The 21,818-nt window shown below is 35.0% G+C and overlaps 1 protein-coding gene across 2 annotated transcripts in view; it reads left to right on the top strand.

Annotated features, from left to right (window-relative positions):
- Window positions 1-21,818, top strand: part of ZNHIT6 (zinc finger HIT-type containing 6) — a 60,821-nt gene that overhangs the window by 36,436 nt on the left and 2,567 nt on the right. For both annotated transcript variants that reach the window (XR_004423972.1, XM_033115997.1), the window contains exon 9: window positions 18,323-18,447. Coding sequence is in view for 1 of the 2 variants with exons in the window: in XM_033115997.1 (XP_032971888.1) it covers window positions 18,323-18,447 (125 nt within the window). In the remaining variant the exon portion in view is untranslated. The remainder of the gene's footprint in view (window positions 1-18,322; window positions 18,448-21,818) is intronic.

Genomic DNA, 21,818 nt, shown 5'->3' with positions numbered 1-21,818 from the left:
GGTGGTAACTTTAAGGAATACCTAGAATTGGTAGTTGTAACACTAAACCTGAGCTAGAGTGAGTCACATGAAAAGTTCTTTGACTTTACCTTATCTGTGTAGAAAACTTAGCCTTCAGATTTCCCAATTTGAGTTGTTTACGTGAACTCAATGTGACATGAAAAATACCACCAAAGACGAAGCTGAAGGTTATAACCTAGGTCCAGGAATTTGGGATTTAAAAATTGCCACTCTATTTAACTTTGAGTAGCAATGGCCATCACTTTAAGACAATAATGTGAGAAACCCCAAATGAGGTAACTGCTGGTCCTGAAGATGGACCTAACTTGGGGTAAGGTACACCCTTACATTTCTGATTAAGTTACCATCAAGATATAGTTATCCTGATTTCTACAAAACTTGCCAGTGATGCAAGTATTTTCTTACATGAATAATGAAATTAGATATTGTGGGAGTACATTTAGAAATAGATTTTTTTTTAATTAAATATTTTTAAACCACACTGCTTTCCAGATATCACATTCATAGATAGGCTAGGATGAGCATTTACATTTGATTGTATACTTAATTACAGTTGTACTGCTAAAAGAAAGTACATTGAGAGAACATCTAAGTAAGATTATTATAGGTTATAAAATGTTAGGTTTCTAATTTAAGATAAGCATGCTAAATAGGAGGATTTTATTATTTCCCAAAAAGTGCTTAGAAGGCAGAAACGTGTAGTTTCCTTGTAGGATACATTTGATTTTAAATGTATCCTACGATTTACAGTTTTCCAGTAATTTCAGAGTAAAGTCTCTTCTTTACCAAATACTTGATGTTGCCAATTTCCACTGGTTGTGTTTTCCATTCTTTGAGGGTTTATTACAACTGTCTCATGATATACCTAATCAGCTAGAGCAATCTTAAATGTTTCCCAGGATTTAGCTTTGCCATATGCAACTTTTATTTTTAGATTTAGGTGATCATGAATACATGTCTAACCTTAAAAAATTGGGGAGTTTACTTTCCAGAATACACAGGGTTTGAAATTGTGTCTTCTTATACAAGGTAATAATAGATGGCTTCTTAAGTGAAATCATGTAGTCATTCACCAAACACTAGGTGAGTACCCACTATGGCCCAGGTACTGTTCTAGACATTGGGGTGATATCAGTAAGGAAAACCATTCCTGCCTCTGTGGAGCTTACGTTCCGGGTGGAGGAGAAGGCTTATAAGGTGCTTGTGTTAGCAAGGCCGCACTTGCCCTCTTGCCACATCATTTCTTACCAGCTTTCTATTCTCAGAAAGTAAATGAATGGTTTGAAGCAGAAAAGCCTACATTGGTGACGCCAGACACTATCGGAGGCAGCCATCATATTGCTGCTCACTTAAGTTATTATTGACTGATGAATTTGAAATGCTCTCAAGCTTTGATACTGTCCACTCCATTGTAATTCCCAAGTCTATTAAATTTGAGGTCTCTATTATACTTTTACTTATTAATGGAATCGTTTATTTTCATAAAGAAGTACAGATACATTTTCTATTCTTCATGTTTACTTTGCTGCTTTGATTTTATAGAAGATCTTGGTTTTGATAGGATGTGGTGTAAGCTTTTATGGGCTGATTCTTTCTAAAATCACTCAGAAACCATTAATTAAACACATTTATTTATTTTTAAAATTATTTTTCTCAATTACAGTTGGCATTCAATATTATTTTATATTAGTTTCAGGTGTACAGCACAGTGGTTAGACATTTATATAATTTATGCAGTGATTCCCTCAATTAGTCTAGTGCCTACCTGGCATTATACATAGTGTTGCAACATTATTGACTATGTTCTCTTTGCTGTACTTTACATCCCCGTGACTATTTTGTAACTACCAATTTGTACTTCTTAATCCCTTCACCTTTTCCACCCAGCTCCCATCTCCCTCTCTTCTGGAAACCACCAATTTGTTCTCTGTATTTATAAGTCTGTTTTGTTTTGTTTGTTTGTTTGTTTACTTTATTCTTTAGATTCCACATATAAGTGAGATTATATGGTATTTGTCTTTCTCAGTCTGACTTATGTCACTTAGCATAACACCCTGTAGGCCCAGCCATGTTGTTGCAGATGGTAACATTTCATTCTTTTTTATGGCCAAGTAATAGTCCACTGTATATATGTACCACATCTTCTTTAATCATCTATTGATGGGCACTTGGCTTGCTTCCATATCTTGGTTATTGTAAATACTGCTGCAAAGAACATAGGGGTGCGTATATGTTTTTGAATTAGTGTTTTGGATTTCTTTGAGTAAATTCCCAGAAGTGGAATTGCCAGGTGATAAGGTAGTTCTATTTTAATTTTTTAAGGAGCCTCTAAACCATTTTCCGTTGTAACTGTACCAATTTGCAATCCTCAACAGTGTATGAGGGTTCCCTTTTCTCCTCATTCTTTCCAACACTTGTTTTTTGAGTTATTGGTGATAGCCATCCTGACAGGTGTGAGGTGATATCTCATGGGTTTAATTTGCATCTCTTTGATGATTAGTGACGTTGAACATCTTTCCATATCTGTATGTCCTCTTTGGAGAATTATCTGTTCAGGTCGTCTGCCAATTTTTTAATTGGATTGTTTGGGGGGTTTTTTGGTGTTGAGTTTTATGAGTTCTTTATGAATTTTGGATATTAACCCCTTATCAGATGTATCATTAGCAAATATCTTCTCCCCTTCAGCAGGCTGTCTTTTCGTTCTGTTGATGATTTCCTTTGCTATACAAAAAGTTAGCTAGATGTAGTACCATTTGTTTATTTTTTCTTTTGTTTCCCTTACCCAAGGAGATACATTAGAAAAAAATATCACTAAGAGCAATGTCAGAGTTTACTGTTTATGTTTTCTTCTAGGAGTTTTATAGCTTGGGTCTTATATGTAAGTCTTTAATATATTTTGAGTTTATTCTTGTATATAATATAAGAAGGTGGTCCAGTTTTTGTTTTTTGCATGTATCTGTCCAGTTTTCCCAGCACCATTTATTGACTAAACTGTCTTTACCCCACTGTATGTTCTTACCTTCTTCGTCATAGATTAAATGACGATGTAGGAAAGATGCACACACAGACTGAAAGTAAAGCGATTGAAAAAAATATTTCATGTGAATAGAAACAGAAAAAACCTGGAGGAGCAATACTTAATATCAGACAAAATAGACTTTAAAACAAAGGTTATATTAAGAGACAAAGAGAGGCATTACATAATGATAAAGGGATCAATCCAACAAGAGGATATAACCCCTGTAAATATTTATACACCCAGCATAGGAGCACCTAAATATATAAAACAAACATGGCCAACATAAAGGCAGAGATCAACTATAATACAAAAGGGGGACTTTAATACCCCATTGACCAATGGACAGATCTGCCAGATATAAAACCAACAAGAAAATAGCGACTTTAAATGACACACTACACCAGATGGATTTAATTGATATTTTTAAAACATTTCACCCCAAAGCAGAATATACATTCTTTTCAAGTGTATATGGAACATTTTCCAACATAGACCACATGTGAGGCCAAAAAACAAGTCTCGATAAATTTGAGAATATTGAAATATCAGGCAATTTCTCTGACCACAATCGTATGACACTAGAAATCAATTACAAGAAAACTGAAAAACACACAAACACATGGAGACTAAATATGCTATTAAATAATGAATGGGTCAACAACAAGATCAAAGAAGAAATCAAAAGATATATTGAGACAAATTAAAATGAAAACACAACAACCCAAAATTACGGGACACAGTGAAAACAGTCCTAAGAGGGGAATTCATAGCAATACAGGCCTACCTCAAGAAACAAGAAAAAATAATAATATAATAATCTAAACTTATGCTTAAAAGAACTAGAAAAAGAATAGCAGAAAAAGCCCAAAGTGAGTAGAAAGAAGGAAATAATAAAGATCAAAGAGGAAATAAATGAAATAGAGTCTTTAAAAACAATCAAACGCTCAATGAAACCAAGAGCTGGCTCTTTGAAAAGATAAACAAAATGATAAACCTATTATCAGATTCATCAAGAAAGAAAGAGAGAGGACCCAAATAAGTAAAATGAGAAATGAAAGAGAAGTGGCGACTGACACCCTAGAAATGCAAAAGATTATGAGAAAATATTTTGAACAGTTACATGCCAACAAATTGGACAATCTGGAAAAAAATGGATAAATTCTAGAAACATACAACCTTCAAAGACTGAATCAAGAAGAAACAGAAAATTTGAACTGACCAATTGCCACGAACGAAATTGAATCAGTAATCAAAAAGTTTCCAACAAACAAGTCCTGGACCTGATGGCTTTGCAAATGAATTTTACCAAACATTGAAAGAATTAACACTGATCCTTCTCAAACTATTCTAGAAAATTCAAGAGGAAGGAAAGCTCTCAAGCTCATTCTACGAGGCCACCAATACCCTGATTCCAAAACCAAACAAAGACATTACCAAAAAAAGATGATGAACATAGATGCAAAAATCCTCAACAAATTATTAGCAAACCCGAAGTCAGCAATATAGTAAAGAGATCATATGCCATGATCAAGTGGGATTTATTCCTGGGATGCAAGTTTGGTTCAATACCCACAAATCAATTAACATGCTACACCACATAAACAAAATGAAAGATAAAAATCCTGTGATCATATCAATAGAGGAAGAAAAAGCATTTGACAGAATCCAGTATGCATTGATGATAAAAACGCTCAGCAAGGTGGGAATAGAGGGAACATACCTCAGTATAATAAAGGCCATATATGACAAACCTACAGCTAACATACTCAATGGGAAAAGCATTCTCATTAAGATCAGGAGTAAGACAAGGATGCCCGCTTGCACCATTTTTATTCAACACAGTATTGGAAGTCCTAGCCACAGCAGTCAGACATGAAAAATAAATAAAAGTCATCCAAATTGGAAAGGAAGAAATAAAACTGTCATTGTTTGCAGATGACATGGTAGTATATATCACTATAAAACCCCAAAGATTCCACTAAAAAAACTATTAGAATTGATAAATGAATTTAGTAAAGTGGCACGATACAAAATTAATATTCAGAAATTGGTTGCATTTTTATACACCAATAATGAACTATCAGAAAGAGAAATTAGGAAAACAATCCCATTTACAATTTCATCAAAAAAAGACAAAACCCTAGGAAATAAATTTAACCAAGGAGGTAAAAGACCTGTACTCAGAAAAATATAAGACACTGAAGAAAGAAATTGAAGAAGATACAAATAAATGGAAGCATGTACCGTGGTCATGGGTAGGAAGAATTAACATCATTGAAATGTCCACACCCAAAGCAATTCGTAGATACACTGCAATCCCTGTCAAAATACCAGTGGCATTTTTCACAGAACTAGAACAGATAATCTTAAAAATGTATATGGAACCATTAAAGATCCCCAATAGCCACAGCAATCGTGAGTAAAAAGAACAAAATTCGAGGTATGGTACCTGATACCAAACTATACTACAAATCTATAGTAATCAAAACAGCATGTTACAGGCATAAAAACAGATACATAGCTCAATGGAAAAGGATAGACAGCCCAGAAGTAATTAAGCACATTTAGTCTACACATATAAATAAAAATTGGAGTTTATACAAGAATTAATAGGGTACAGTTCTATTATATTGGGGAAAAGAGACATGAACCAAAGGTGACTGGGGTTCCTGACATGGACCTTTTTTTCTGATACACTGAGGTAAGTCCTGAAGAGGCTTAGGGCCTGTTGAGTTTCACGTAGAAGTGGCATCATTTTCAGAAACATTATTTTCAGAAAGAATGACCTTTCCATGCTAATTCTTTATTATTCCAATCTCTTCAGAGTGAAATTATATCATATTCCAGTAAGAAATAGTTACATTGTTTTTCCAGAATACATAATCTGTAGAGAAGTATACCTTATTTTAAAAGTTTCCAGACTGACTTTGTAGACCAAAAGTCTCACCATTACAAATACTAAATTTATTAAATCACTGCTTCTCAAACCTAACCCAAATTGAGATATTCAAAATAACCTTTTGCTTTTATTCAAAGAGCAACGTCAAAGTAGATTTTCTATAAAATCAAAATAATGTTATAAATTTGATACAGACCTTGGAAACTTACTAAGTTTCTGTTTTCCCATCTGAAAGTGGGGATCAAGACAGAAAGGACATTGCATTGTTATGAAGATTACTTTGAGATAATGCCTATTAGCTACTTAGCACAGTGCCTGGCACATAGCAAATTATTCTCAGTAAATATGTATTATTCATGTATTATGACATGCAACATTCTGGTCAACATCTTGCTGAACTGACTCAATGAATATGAGAGTTACTGTTTTAATCTTAGAGATTACTTCTCCAGCAAAAGGAGGAAATGTGTTTAAAACAAAAGCTCCCTATATGACTGATAGTTGATTATATTATGCATTACCTTTTTAAAAACTGACAGCTTCTTTCAGCCAAAAAATTCCTTATACTTCTGGGAAGTACTCTGAGTTCAATTTTAGCTCTCCTCCCATCAGGCGACTGACTCACCACTAACCACAAGGAGGCAGATACCCAGTCATGTTACTTTACATTTCTTGACATAAAGGGGATATTGGAAGAATGAAGTTTCAGGAGCTTGTTAATTACGATGTTGTCAACTGTTATTTCTGTACAAATGACTCCTAAATCGAGACATATTTTCAACCTTTCTTCCTACCTCCAAATCCTGGTTTGCAGGCTGTCTTCACTTACACATCTCATTACATCTTAAGCTCATTATGTCTGGGTCTCATCACCCCACATCCATTTCTTCCTGAGAGTGTGTGTGTGTGTGTGTGTGTGTTGTTGCAAGTGAGGATTAAATGGGCTGATCAATGTCCCCAGCATCTAGTAACCTGTCAACAAATGTTGGTACTCATTCCTTGTTATGGTGCTGTCAGTCTTCTAGAAAGAGGCGTAAGACCTTAGAGCCATTTTGCACTTTGCACTTGCCACCTTGTCTTATGTGGTTGGCCTCCATGATGAGTTTTCTGTATGTTCTCTCCTCTCCATTCTCCTGAGTACACTGTTGTTTATCAGTGTATACAGTGGAGCCTATCCCTTCCCTGCAACTGGATGTAACGTTTTTATCCTTTGAGCCTCAAAAAATGTTTTGTACTGCAATCCTCTTATATTTTTCCCAATAAAATGTATCTCATATGATGATAAAGTCCTGTTTGAAGGCAGTGACTGCCTGAGGCATCTTCATCTTTGTATTTGCTGCAGTGCTCATTAGTGACTTTCCCACAGTAGGAATTCAGTCTTAATTTTTTAGTAAGTAATGTACTGATTCGCTTAAATATTGTGTGCCTGCTATGTGCTAGGTGTTGATACCACGGCTTAGACAACTTTTTCTGTAAATGGCCAAAGAGTAAATATATTTGGCTTTGTGGATCATGCGGTCACAATTGTCAACTGTGCCATTATAGCACATAAGCAGCTATAGACAATACATAAATGAATGGGTATGACTGTGTTCCAGTAAGACTTTATTTACAAAAACAGTCAGTAGGCTGAATTTGGCCTGCTGACCATCGTTCGTCAGTCCCTGCTCTAAAGGATTTTTTTTATTCATCACTTGTCACTTTTTATCATTTAACTAGTGGGAGCTTCAATTCTCAATATGTAAAAGAGAGAGGGAGGGAGAAAGGGGGAGAGAGCGATTGAAATTGAAATTATAACTACTGGGCAGTGTACTTTAAACTTCTTTCAGAAAAAGTAGCAGGTACTCAGAGGACAGGCTAATTGATATGTGAATTTGGCCTAAAGTGTCAGTGGGTTAATATTGATCAAGTCTGTATTTTTAGTAAGACTTGTATTTTGCTAAGCCCTAGGGATACATAAGCATCTAAAAGGCTAGCCCTTAATGAGCTCAGAGTCTAGAAGGGGAGATAGATATGTGATACATGCTACAATAGATATATATTTAATATATAAGACATAATAGTTACCCAACGGAAGGCATGAGTATCTTTGCATGGACACTCCAGACTTGATGTTTTTGTTTTTGTTTTTGTTTTCAATCTAGTTGTGGAGGGCACAGCTCAGCTCCAGGTTAAGTCGTTGTTTCTCACTGGCCCATGTGGGAATCGAACCAGCAACCTTGGTGTTATGAGCATTGCACTCTAACCACTGGGCCAACCAGCCGCCCACTTGTCATTTCTTGACAGAAGCATATACCAATTGCCTTTACTTCCAAAAATTGGCAAGAGTTTAAACTTTAAATCCAAGCCAAATTAAAGTATTACCTAGGCTTTGATGGCATAAACATCACAGAAGATTATGACTCTTCTTGAGGGTACTACTGTATTATACTCGCACAGATTCTGTTAGTTGTTTACTACTGTGCTAGTTGTAGTTAATAATTTTGGAACACTTTTTTTTTTGAAAAGCAATCAGCAAAAGTATGAGCTATTTCTCTTGGATGATTTTATTTCCATGCTGAGAGGATTTTATTTTTTACACGAAGATTGCTTTACTTTCTTTGGATCTGTAACATGAAGTATTTAAAAATAATTTACGGTGAAGTTAAGAGCTAAGATACTTTCTCTTATGCCTTTTTAGAGAAATTAATTTTGCTGATGTAAAGACTTCAGGTGACACCCACCTGACCTCTCTTTGGCTCTTACTAATACCCATCCACCAGCAGGCTAAGACCCTCTGCTACCTTAAGGCAGAGCTGACCTCCCAGTTCCTGTTACTCGCTCAGATTCTGACCTTCTAGACTCAACTGCCTGCAAGACACCACCTCTCAGCCCTAGTCGATTCTAAGAGCCTGGTCTCTTGCTGGCCGTACCTCATAGTCCTGCCAAATCCCTCTTTGCTTTTCACCTAGCCCATACCCCTAGTAGATTTCCAGCTCACCCTCAGAGATTCTGGTTTAGTCATTTGTTACATAAGACCTAGAAAACTACATTTTTCACATTCTCTGCCTCCTAGGGGACTCTGATATAAGTTATTCCCTGGGACCACACTTTGGGAAACACTGGCCAGGACCTTGAGGACATTTCTGGATTGCATACAGTATCTAACATGTTTTCTATGTAATAAGTGTTTGGTGGATGTTTATTCATCTGAGTTGTTGAAGTTGTATAAAGAAATATGTCATTTGATATTAGGATGGATTTTTTTTTTTTAAATCAGATTTTTACATCCTGAAAGATACTAGTCTGCACCCTTGGCCTAATTGAACTAGAAATGAGACATTAAATGATACAGTTTCAGACCTATAGAAAATAATTGAAAAATATGCTTTGAGGTTATTCTAAATAGGAAATTTATAATATGTAATAAATATTGAAAAGATTATTTAAAAATGTCCTGCCATTAGAAAACAATATCTTGAAAGTTAAGATTATTTTTATAATAATGGTACAGAATTAAATATATATCAGAGAACATTAAAGGAATTCCAGAATTCCAAGAATGATATTAACTACTTTCAGATGCCTTGTCTTATGTGACTAGCCAAAGATCACTGTTGCCTTTTAGTTAGATCCCTTGAAAATAACTGAAGAATGAAGGATTAGTTAATAAAAGCACTGTGCTCTCTAGATGGGATTACTTAAGCTTCCTCTTGTTTTCCTTTTGGAATTTGGTTCTGTTAATAAATACTACAGAAAAAAAGGGGGGAGAAATTACTTAATCTAAGAATCAGTAGTAAACCGTCTTGCATGTAGTAAAAGATACCAGCATCGGTGCTCACCTATCACATTAAGAGATGCACTTCCAATAAAATTTTATTTTAGGAAAACAGTATGGAGAGTCCTCAAAAAATTAAACTATACAACCCAGCAATTCTATTTCTGGGTATTTATCCGAAGAAAATAAAAACAATAATTTAAAAAGACATATGCACCCCATGTTCATTGCAGTATTATTTACAATAGCCAAGATATGCAAGCAATGTAAGTCTCCACCGAAAGATGATGAGTGGATAAAGAAGAGATAATACATGTGTGTATATGTATCTGTATACGGGAGTACTACTCAGCCATAAAAAAGAATGAAATTTTGCCATTTGTTACAACATGGATAGACCTAGAGGGTGTTAGTGAAATACAATAAACAGAGAAAGATAAATGCTGTATGATTTTACTTATATGTGGAACCTGAAAAACAAAACAACTGAGCAAACAAAACAGAAATAGACTGATAATAGGTACAGAGAACAAACTGATGGTTGCCAGACGGGAGGGGGATGAAGGGATGGGCAAAAAAGGTAAAGGGGATTAAGACCCACAAACTTCCAGTTAAAAAATAAGTGACAGGAATATGATCCACAGCATAGGGGAATGTAGTCAATAATATCATACCTCTGTACAGTGACGTATGGTTATTAGACTTATCGTAGTAATCACTTCATAAGTTACATAAATGTCAAATCACTAGGTTGTACACCTGAAACTAATATAATATCTATGTAAACTACAATTTAAAAATTAATTTAAAAATTTACTTTAAATGTAATGTATGTGTTTTGATCAATTTTATACTAATAGTTAAAATTATTCAATTCAGAAGAAATTTTAACATTTAAAGCTTTAAAGTCATAGGTTAAAAATTAAGTTTTTAGCTGACATACATATTTGTTACAGATAAATATGATTGGGTAATCAGTAAAAGATTTTCAAGCATAAATGTATTATTTAGAATAAAATTCTGTGGAGAATTGGAATAGAAATACAAGTTCAAGGAGAAAAGGAAACCTTATTAGATCTCTAAATGTTAAGGAAGAGCTTGTATATACATATATATGTATATTTATATATAGCTTGTAACTGTTTCATTTTAAATCATCAGTATTTACATTATACCCTAAATTATATTCTTTGCATCTATTTAAACTTGTGAGTAAAGATTGTAAGTTAAATTATATACGTCTATTTTAAAATGTACAAAAATATCGTTGTTTTTCAAAATTATTTTAGGTTATATATGAGCAAAAAAATATGAAGACCCTGAATAAGTTTTCCCAAACACACACAAAACATGTTTGTTGCAAGGTTGAGTTAAAATCAAGGTTAAATCTAGCGACTAATAGATGACTTTATGAAGCATAATAGGTAGTAATGACAAGCTCTTATTGAGTGCCTTCTACTGCTTTTTTAGGTACCCTGTTAAGCATTTTATGTACTTTATGGTTGTTACATTATACATTATAAGTGTGTTGTGATTGCATAGAGAGCGCTGCCTGTATCTTTGTAACCGCTAACTGGTGGAAACTAGATCCAAAGCTAGGCCTGCCTGCCTCCTTACCCTCGGTATGTTCCTTGCAATACAGCACCTGCCCCTCAGGGCCGTAAATGCCCATAATGCATGTTCTTTGTTTTGCATTTTGGGGATTGTTGCTTGTTTTTCAAAATGAGAGTCATGATCAGGATGAGTACATGCTCAAAATGGTATTAACCTTTGTCCACATTTTGGATCTAGACTCTAGAATAAAGGAAGCAAGGGATCATTTGATGATTAGAAAATATTAGAATCAACTTGCAGAGTGTCCACACATACAAAAGATATGTGTAGAGAGGGGTGTTAAATATTTTCATCAGCTCAAAGATGACACATCAGTGATGGAATGGGTTTCGTGTGTGGCATTCTGCTTGAAGCAATTGAAGGTAACATCAAGTTGAGAGTTAAAATATATTTCCCAAGTTTTTAGAGAAAACTGTCATTTTATATTTCACATAATTCCCTTAACCAAAAAAGTATTTGTTTGAAATGAGAGCATCCCTATGGAAATTGTAGGCTTATAATCTGCTAAGAATTTGACCATCACATCATTTTGGATCTATTCTTTAGTTAATCTACTAAATTTACCCACTCGGGTTGTGTTGCATAACAGTTTGTAGCCAACTATATATACTCTTCAGATGGAATAATAGACATAATTACTTGAAATTTCTAGGTGAATTGAGATATTTCATTTTAGCCAAAGAGCCTCAACCTCTCCAACCAGACCTGTCACTATAATTTATCATAAGTATCAAAACTGAATGCTGTGTGTATTCCCATATCCACTCTCTACTCAGTCCTGGAGACTCCTAGCTTATTTCTGACTATCTACCTTGTATGGATACTTTCTAACTGGAAAGCCTTCATCTTTTCACCTCTAGTGAATACTTAATAGTGCACCATTGTATTCCCACTGCTTAGCAAGGTGTCTGGTACACGGTAGGCCTCAGTAAATATGTGTTCAGTGCGGACTACGTGAGCAAGCACACAGGTGAGTCAAGGAATTCAGTAGATCTGCTTTATAGTCCCAACTCTTCATCTCCTTGAGTGACTCTGAGTAAAATACTTCTCAGAGCTTCAGTGCCCTCACCTGGAAGACAAAAAAAGGCTAGAGTAGTTCTTGCTAGGTCTAAAATAATATAAGTCTGTGATATAGTTAACTCATTTAACCTTTAAGCAAAAGTTTCTCTGATGAACCTAATATTTTACAAAGCAGTACTTCCTAATAAAGATTGAAGGTGTAAATCTGTACTGATCAGACTCTTGCTTTCAGTTTAGCACCAGAGGAGACATATATTTGTTAACAAGAGTAAGGCTAATTAAAATTCCCTATGTTAATTAGGAGAAAATCCATGGAGGAAAAGGGAAAATCCATGGGGAAAACCAATTGAGGGGGTAACGAGGCTTAGCAAATAAAGTGCCTGTGTATTGAAGGCGCCGTGCAGCCTCAGAGAACATTTGGAGGTAGATAAGGAACAAGAGAGAATGTTTACTGGGTATCTACTCTAGACTTCTGTTGTGACACTCGTCCTAATAAAATGTGGTACGTGTTTATTTGACTGGCACCCCCATTAAACTGAGATTTATTTCTATGACCTTCCATTACCTAGCAGACTACCTGTACATGGTGGACCCTAAATAAATATTTGAGGAATTAATTGATGAATGAATGCCAGGCACTGGGTTTACAACATGTTCACATGCATTAGTTCTAATGAAGTGCATACTATATGTGTGTGTGTGTGTGTGTGTGTGTGTGTGTGTGTGTATATAAAACATGCCATATATATATGTGTGTGTGTGTATGTGTGTATATATATATATATATATATGTATGTATGTATGTATGTATGTATATATATATATAAAACAAGATAGGAATCTTTAGCTCTGAGAAATTGACTTACTCGAAGAAACCAAGCTACAGCCACCAAGCCAGGATTTGTACTCAGTGCTGTTTGTCTACAAAGTTTATGCTTTTTCTGCTAACTAGTCTTGTCACAGATCTTAAACATAATTCCTAATAAATGTGTCATTTCCCTGCTAGAGGTGCTAAATTACCTTTGGAGTGTAAAAATCTTACCTGATATTAGTTTGGCAAGTTACACTTTAGAAACATTTTCACCTATTACATTTAATCTTCACCAGTTTTCCTCCATCGTTGTACTTATGAGGAAAACTGAGTACCGTTGAGGAGTCACAGCTCGTAAGGACCAGGAATGAGAATGGAACCCAAACCTTCTGGATTTAAAAGTAGCTTACCAATGAGGATAAGAAAAGAACAAGTGGTATCTAGAACAAATAAGAGCCTTCTAAGGTCCTCTTTAAGGCATGTTTTAAAACGTATAATTGGTCGCTTTATTTTACCACATCACAAAGCTTTCATATCATGGATAGACTAGGGTCATTCACCAGTACAGTTCGGAACTGCCGAGCTTTCTGAATGGAGGCTCTCTCCAATTGCACTCACCAACTCATGACTGGTGCCCCATGTATTCCTCGTCTACGTGGATGCATTAAAGCCCCAAAACAAAGTGTAGCAAACCGCTAATTTAATTACTGTAATTTTTTAAATATGAAATCTAAAATATTAGGTAAGAAAAAATTTAACTTGGACAAGATTTGTTTCTCATGTGACTTAGGCAGTGTGAGTTGCAAAAATTGTCAACACAGGAGTATTTGAAGAAATTTTAAATAATACCTTTTTCTTTTAAACAGAAGACTTAAAACTGACCCCTGTGCTTAGTTTGTTTTTATATATTTTAGTTTATGTATCTTTTTTTTCCTATTCTGGGTCTTCATTAACAATCTGGTTTCTCCCATTTCATTTGGATTTTGAAAGCTAATTTGTTCACTTAATCCATTCTCTTCCTACTCTTAAAGTGAGTTTAGTACTTTTAAGATTGTGTAATTTTAAAGGAATCTTATATGTGTGAATCTAAAACATTTAGTTCACAATTGATTTGGGAACCTTACTGAATTCAGTTATGCCACGATGAGCCATACTTTAAAAACCTTTAGCTATCAGATAACATTAAACTGATTTATTTTAATTTTTTTTAAAGAGCCATAGATTTAACTTTGTACATTTGGAATCAGTTAGTTGCACTTTTAACCCGGAAACCTAGATTAAGAAATAAATACGACTATTAAGAATGTAGTTAAGTGCTACCTTTGGCAGATAAATATCAAAACTTAGCGACTTTTAGAGCAGGAGGGGTCTTAGTGGTCACCCCATCCAGTGATCTTATTTTATGGTAGAAAAGTTCTGTAACGTAGGGACTCGTATTATATTAAATTTGGAGAATATTCAAATTTGGTGTCAATATATTTTAGGGGATGGAAAGGGGAGATGATCTTTAAGAGGTGTCAGTGACCAGATGGAAAATAGAGTAGCTTGTGACTTAAAAAAAATTCTGTCTCCTTTTGAGTTATGAGAATTTTTTTTAAAAATCCTAAATTGCTAATAAAGTGCAGAGAAAGAAGTTCAAGAACGTGGCCAGTTTCTTTGAAAGTTAGTAGCAGAGCCAAGATTAAAAGCATACCCTTGAGATGGAGACAGCTTTTATTTATATGTCAGTCACTGTAACACCTGTTTAGCCTGCTGAGCCTTGCTGCCCTTGTAATGCCCCTGTGAGCGGCCTGGAGCAGGGTCAGCGAGCAAGCTTGTGAGGGTAAGCAAGTGAAATAACAAGAGGAAATGTCTGAGAGGGTCCTGAAGGCTAAGAGAAAGACAAATGTTGGTGTCTTAATTCTTCCCAATCTAAATAGTTTGTCTTATGGTAGCAGAGCCATTCTACTAATGGAAACACCAGAGTGTGTGACAATTTCAAAAAGATACAGCAGTCTCTTAGGATTCAGTGACTTAATGGCTTGCAAAGGAGCTACAGCCTAAATGTTTTAGGCAGTGCCAAGCTGGACTGTACAACTTGCCTCAAAATAATGGAAACAGAAACATTTGAAGTACTGTTATCCTCTTGGAAGTAAATGTGATATCAAATAATGGTTTAAAGTTTGTGCTGAAAGTTGCAAGGCTACATTTAAAATGCAAAATGCATAAAAAGGCAAATATGTGTTTCAGTACTCACACAATAAATGGCATTCTTTGTTAGAAGTTTGATGACTGTCCTGAGCTCAAGTTTCTATAAGAACGTGTTGTTACTTTAGGTAAATACAAATGTAAAACAGTGTTGTTCATGGCTTAAGTAAACGAGCGAATAGTTTCTGTGTTTTATAATGTAGCCCTCACAATAACTTTGAAGTGATACTGTCATTATCTTCATTTTCAAGCATGGAAACTAGGGGTTAGAGAAGTTAAGTAGCTTGTCCAGAATCCTAGACCAGTAAGTGATGGAGCCAGGACTTGAACTCAAAGAGCTGGACTCCAAACCCAAGGAATCACTAAAAGTTACTGCTCCATTTAATTAAATTCCAAATCCACAAAATGTTACTCCCATATGTGTTTGATAGCCTTCCTTTATAAACAGTTTACATAGTTTACTTTTCAATCATTGGCCAATTTTAATAGTCGACTAAGAGTAACCACTAGTAGTAGAAAAATCAAAGAAACTCAGAATTTCAGCTAAAAGATTACCAAGTGAAGCCTGGCTTCTTTAATTAACAGAAAGCTGAGGCCTAGAAGCTTACTGACAATATGGCAATATTGCCTTGATTAGAAGTTTGCAACATTTTAGGGTAAACACTAAATAAAATTCACTGCTTCTAACCAAACCACACAACATACCAGATTTTCATTGCATTTGAATAAAATGTTTTTAAAATAATTCATTATAAATTCTTATAAATATTTGCATCCTCAGTGCTTTATACAGTGCCTGCTTGGCATTTGAAATAGGGACCAAATTGTTTTTTTTTTAATTTAGCAAGTGTAATCATTATACATATTAAATAATATATAACTTATTACATAGTGATTTTTAAGTATCTCTAAGTGTTCCTCTGCTGAGAATATATTTTATACTGTATCAGCAATAATATTAGGCACTGATTACTATGTGGCTATTGAAGAATTCTTTTTTTTTTTTAATTGCTCCAAGTTTGGAAACCTAGAGAAACCTAATGAAGATTTTAAAAAGAAATAAAATACCTAAAACATTAAGTATACACTGAAAACTATCAAAAACTGAAATAAATAGAAAACATTCCCTTATTTGGCAAATTTCTCTTAGTAGAAGCCTTATAATTCAGTTTAAATGCACAGAAGCTAAGTTACTGCAAGTGTTTGTAGTATACCATTTGAAAAGTTCCTGTTTGAGAGTTCAAGTCTTGTTTTCTCCTAAGAAAAACTTAGTTATATCCCTTTATATTTTACTTGGTAAGTCAATCGTATACTTTGATATCTAATTCAATCTCATTTTTCTCTTTTGTGTAATTACTGCTAACTTTAAAAACAATACTGCTTATTTCAAAGGGAAATAATGTTTAAAAGATGTGAAGCATTTGGGCTTTGAATGCTGGAACCACTTTTAAAGGATTGTAAGCACATCTGTGTTGCACTACACGGGGGGAAAGAATGTATACGTTCTGTGGCCTATCCGCGCTAGGGTTCCTGGTTTAGGAAAACTGAGAATTTTGCATTTCAAGCTTCTTTTCAACAAAAAATATTCTGTGATTCTAAAATGAAAAATTTAATTCCAGGGGTGGTGTTTGTGGTCAGGGAAGCATCAGTAAAGTCTTGGTTTTACAGTTGTTCTCTCACTTGTCACCTACTTCTTAAAAAGACATCAGTTCTTACAGTGGGCTTTGCTTTTTGCTTGACTTTGCATTTTGTTAAGCACTTCTGTTTTCCCTTATTTGACAACTCTCACATGGGAAATACTTAGGACACAAATCCCTGCGTCAGGAGTTCTTAGGAAGTGTGCTGCATGTCTCCGTCAGCTTCAAGTTACGGAGCAAATAATTTGTTACTAATTAAGAAACACCAAACTTTGTGAATGATTTGGTCTTACAACAATTACAGCAGATTCAAACATTAGCCCAGCAAACACCTCGCTCTTGGTCACGTTTATTGCAGTGTGCTTTTTTGAGCGGGAGTGCGAAGGATGGAGTTGCAGCTGTCGGGCTGGGTACCCTTTGGGATGTGTGTCGTGAGCGTGAATGTCGTCTGTCACTGGCGGACATGGAGAGGAAAAGTTGTGATGCACCAGGGGGCATGTTCTCTACTTTTTCCTCTTTGAAATGACATGACATTCACATGCCAACACATTCCCATACGCACCTCCTCATGAGCTAACTGAAATTCCACCCCTTTCTCTCCTGTTTCAGAAAACAGGCAAAGGAGAATGTTAGGGGAATGCATCTTTAATCAACTCATTTTTTTTTTTTAAGTGATGATTTGAGCATTTCATACCTTAAGGAATATAAGCATCTAATTACTTGGTGGTGACAACTATGTCATGCTATCATGACTGGTAAACTCCGTATTTCTTAAAATTTGTGCTTTTGCCTCATTCAAAAACCCAAACCTGTTTTTGTTTTAAATTTCAAAATAGAGGAAAGCCAAACATAATTGGATGTCAATATAAATTTCTGGAAACTATGGTTAGAATGAACTTTTTATAGAAGTATTTTGTAGCCAGTTATTTTACTGCCATACTTTACTAGAAGTTGTTTATCATGAAATAGTGTTTGTTTTTCTTTTAAGGCTCAAAATAAGTGTATTTGAGGAATTTGAATTTAGGTAGTCATTGTTTTATCCAAGAAAATTTTATAATACATTAAACATAGATATTATGTAAAAGTTAGTCTTTATTCCTTACTTGATGTGAAAGCGAATGACTTATTCTAGAGCTTTCCTAATGTCAAATTATTTTACATACTTTTGATTTAGCTTAGAACCTCTATAATAATAGCTCTTTAACCTGTGTTTTTTCTTAGAGGTGTTAAACTTACTACATTATAAGGATATAACTACTGAATTAATGTCATCACAATTTAAAAAAAAGTTAATGTATGGGACTCTGTTATATTTGTAATTTTTAATAAATGATTTTTGCTTTTTTTTTTAAATAAGATATTATGAACTGGATCCTCACAAAAGCCTCCTTGACAATTTGAGGAACAAAGTGATCATTGAGTACCCAACATTACATGTGGTTTTGAAAGAATCCAGTAATGACATGAAAGTTCTTCACCAAGGTAAGTGTAAATTTGTTCCTGTAATGCTCAGAATTACGCCAGTGAAAGTGAAGCAATTAGGACTGTCTTGATTTCTTTATGTGTTTTCCCACTGTACTTACACTCTTAACTGAATTTACTGTATAGCTACACTTAGTCCTGTAAACAACCAAATGAATGAGCTGCTGCCTCTATCCTGTTGGAGAACATGTCAGCTTATGCTATCAATTTAAAATGAAGGAATCAGTTTGAATGTCTGGCTATGAAAGGACATTCTCTGCCTTATTGGAGTTCTATGTGTTTTTGTCTTCTTTTAGGCCAATAGTCTTTAAGTAACAGTCTGTCCTGATCAGATAAATTTACTTCCTAGTTAGAACTTTCTTTAGAGATTTCTAAATTGAGGGATTGCAAACGTTTTTAGTATCTTATAGAAAGGAAAGTGCTGCAAGGAATATTATGTTTAAAATTTGGACTGCATTTAGAATAATGTGCCATAAGGCTCAAGCATAATTGCCTTGACCCTTTATCTCCTTTTATTTTTAAACCCACTGTTTTTATTTTCTTTGATTCTGTTTCCTTGGCATTTTAGTGGTTCTTTAAAAATATATACTTTTCCCTCTTCGTTGAGTAGTGGAGCTGGGAAGAAGTATTAAAACCGGAAATGGTGTGTCTGAAAGTTTAGTGTATAAAACGACTTATCCATTTTTGCAACTACTGATTGAAGTAAGCTAATTGGGTTTCTGAATGCAGAGTCTAGAGGCTGAATGAAATCCAGAAATTACTTTTAAAAAGGGAGAGAAGTGACTTACCTTAGGTCAAAACCGTTAGATACCACTTTCAGCTAAGAATTATAGGTGCAGGCCAAGTTTCATTGTAACAAACTCCAGAGGACCATACAAATCCTTGGATTGGATTTAACTCTGTTTTTTAAGAAAATATTATTTGAAATATGTGGTTCAGGTTTTATTGTTATGCCAGCATTATAGACTGTAGCAGGCAGTAACCTTTGTTGTAAGATATTCTCTATATGTATATGTAATATCTTTTTTTCTTGGCAAAAGTCAATAATAAAAACAGTTTTTTTTTCCAAGTGGCCAAAATTTTGTCAGTGCCGCAATTTGAAACTGATTGAAGTAAGATATTTAATTAACAAACATGAAGTTTCTAATAATCAATTATAGGTTTCTAAATCTTGAGGTTAATTCTTGACTTTATATTCTTCGCAATTTGAGAAAATATCCAATTTTATTTTCTCAAATTAGATTAGAAATTTTAGTTTTAAATGACCAGTTCCAGGTTTTTTAAAGCTGTGTAAAATCTGACTTTTTCCTTAATATAGTTCACATAGCTCTCTCTAAAGGTTGGTTTCAGGGAAAGTTGTTTAGTAATGTGGATTACTAGCCAGGGCAAACATTGTCTGTGTAAATAAACACGGCACACACAGCTCCTCTTTCACCTTGTTTAGGAATGCACATTGGAGTAAGGCTTCCTGTAACGAAGCGAAAAGAAAAGGCTACTTTTATAGTGCACTTGGAAACTTCATAAGTGAAATTTCTATTTTTTGGTGGGTATATGATGTTGGGTGTATTTACAGGAAGCATGAGTGACTTGTGCTTTCAGCATGGAGGATCATTTAGAGCTGCTGTAGCAAAGAACCAAAGAGAATCTGGCAGGATTTTAAGGACCGTACCAGTGTTGTCACATCATAAATACACGTACCTTAAAAATAATGCCAGATCTTCCTACACATGCATTTCTTTGTGTGAGCGCTTCACGGTATCTGGTTTTTGTTGTTGTTTTGTTTTGTTTTGTTTGTTTTTTTGTTTTGTTTTTTTGTATCTTCTCATAGCATTGGCTATTCTGCAGGGTGGTCTCTTAATGCAGGAGGAGGCTTATATAAGAACAGGGCATTTTCTTTGGAAAGCCTTGAAATTCTTTCTCTCTGTGGAGCCAAAAAGTTGGATTTTAATCTTGAGTTCATAGCACAAGGTGTCTCTCTTCTAGTTTGGGGAAATGTGTTTCTGGGCTGGCATTCAATAGTTTTCACAGTTGATGGTTGTTATAATGTTTGCTATGATTGTAGATTGCCATAATTTATTTTTTCAAAAGTCTGCCTATATTGATGGGCAGTAGGCAAGTTTTGTTTGTTTGTTTGCTTTTTGAGGAATGCCAAAGGTTGACTGTAATAGTTTGAACAGTTAAGCTGGCCCATTAGATTGGAGATGAAGAGTGTTGATCCCCGTCTTTGCATGTATCAATCCAGTGTGAAGGGTTCAGAATGGTTTTATTTGCTTCACAGGTGCTCATTTGCCAAAATTAACTAGTCAGTTAAATGACTCAATAAAAGCATGTTGCTTTTCAGTCTAAGGGAAAAAAGAATGGAGCCCTACTAAAAGAAGAAAACGGGGCAACTTCAGTAAGCAAAGAAAGGGAAAGTCTTCCCCAAACTGCAATGCCAAATAGTACAAAGCCCCATTAATTTAAAAATACCAGCAAATATATTTCTCTGTCTATCTAAGTTAACTCAAAATTAGAAAATGTCTCTGCCTTTGAGAAGCAATCCAACCCAAAATTGATTACTTGAATTAGTGAAGACACTTGGCATAGCAGCTACTCATACGTCAGTCTGTTGTTAGGCCAGTGAACCTTTGCATCCATTCTCCCTCCCTGTCTCGTCCCCTCATTCCTCCTTACCCCTCTTTTTCTTCCTTTCTCTTTCAGGTGTGTGTGTGTGTGGTGGTGGCGTGGGGTATGGGGATGGATCTCAGGCACAGGAACACAGATGTAAACATTATGGTGCAGAGGGTACTATAATAGGGTTTGCATAAAGTGGAGAAAAAGCCAGAAGAGAAAACAACTAACTTGTAATATCATGGAGACACTTGCGGGACTCTACTAGGGTTTATAAAATTCCACGAGGATTGGGACATATCTTGGATGGAAGCTATTTCAAAGCCTTACTCAGTAAACACCAGTTTGATTTCTGGTACAATCTTAAATTTAGGTACCATCGGCAAACCCTAAAGAACTTGGCGGTTGGAATATGAGGCAAGATCCAGGTTTATGGTTCTAGCACCAGCTCGCTAGCATTTACTGTGCCTCTCTGAGCTCTATTTTTCTTGTCTGCACAAAGGAGATAGATTGCTATAAGCCTCAAGCAAAATCATCTGTATTTAAACCTTAATTTTCTTAGTGTTTTTATATATTATTTCCTTTAGCTTCACTGTTCAATGAAATAAACAGCAATCGCTCTGGTTCTCATCTTGCAGATGAAAAGATGGAGTGACTTGCATTTACATTGATTCAGCAAACGTGGTGTACTGGTGGGATAGATACAGGGAGGAAAGGTTCCAGTCTCTTTCCTCAGGAACTCTCAGTTCAGTGAGTAATCA

This window comes from Rhinolophus ferrumequinum, chromosome 9 (assembly GCF_004115265.2).
Source record: "Rhinolophus ferrumequinum isolate MPI-CBG mRhiFer1 chromosome 9, mRhiFer1_v1.p, whole genome shotgun sequence".
Lineage (NCBI taxonomy): Eukaryota > Metazoa > Chordata > Mammalia > Chiroptera > Rhinolophidae > Rhinolophus > Rhinolophus ferrumequinum.
This window is presented reverse-complemented; position numbering and strand designations above follow the sequence as displayed.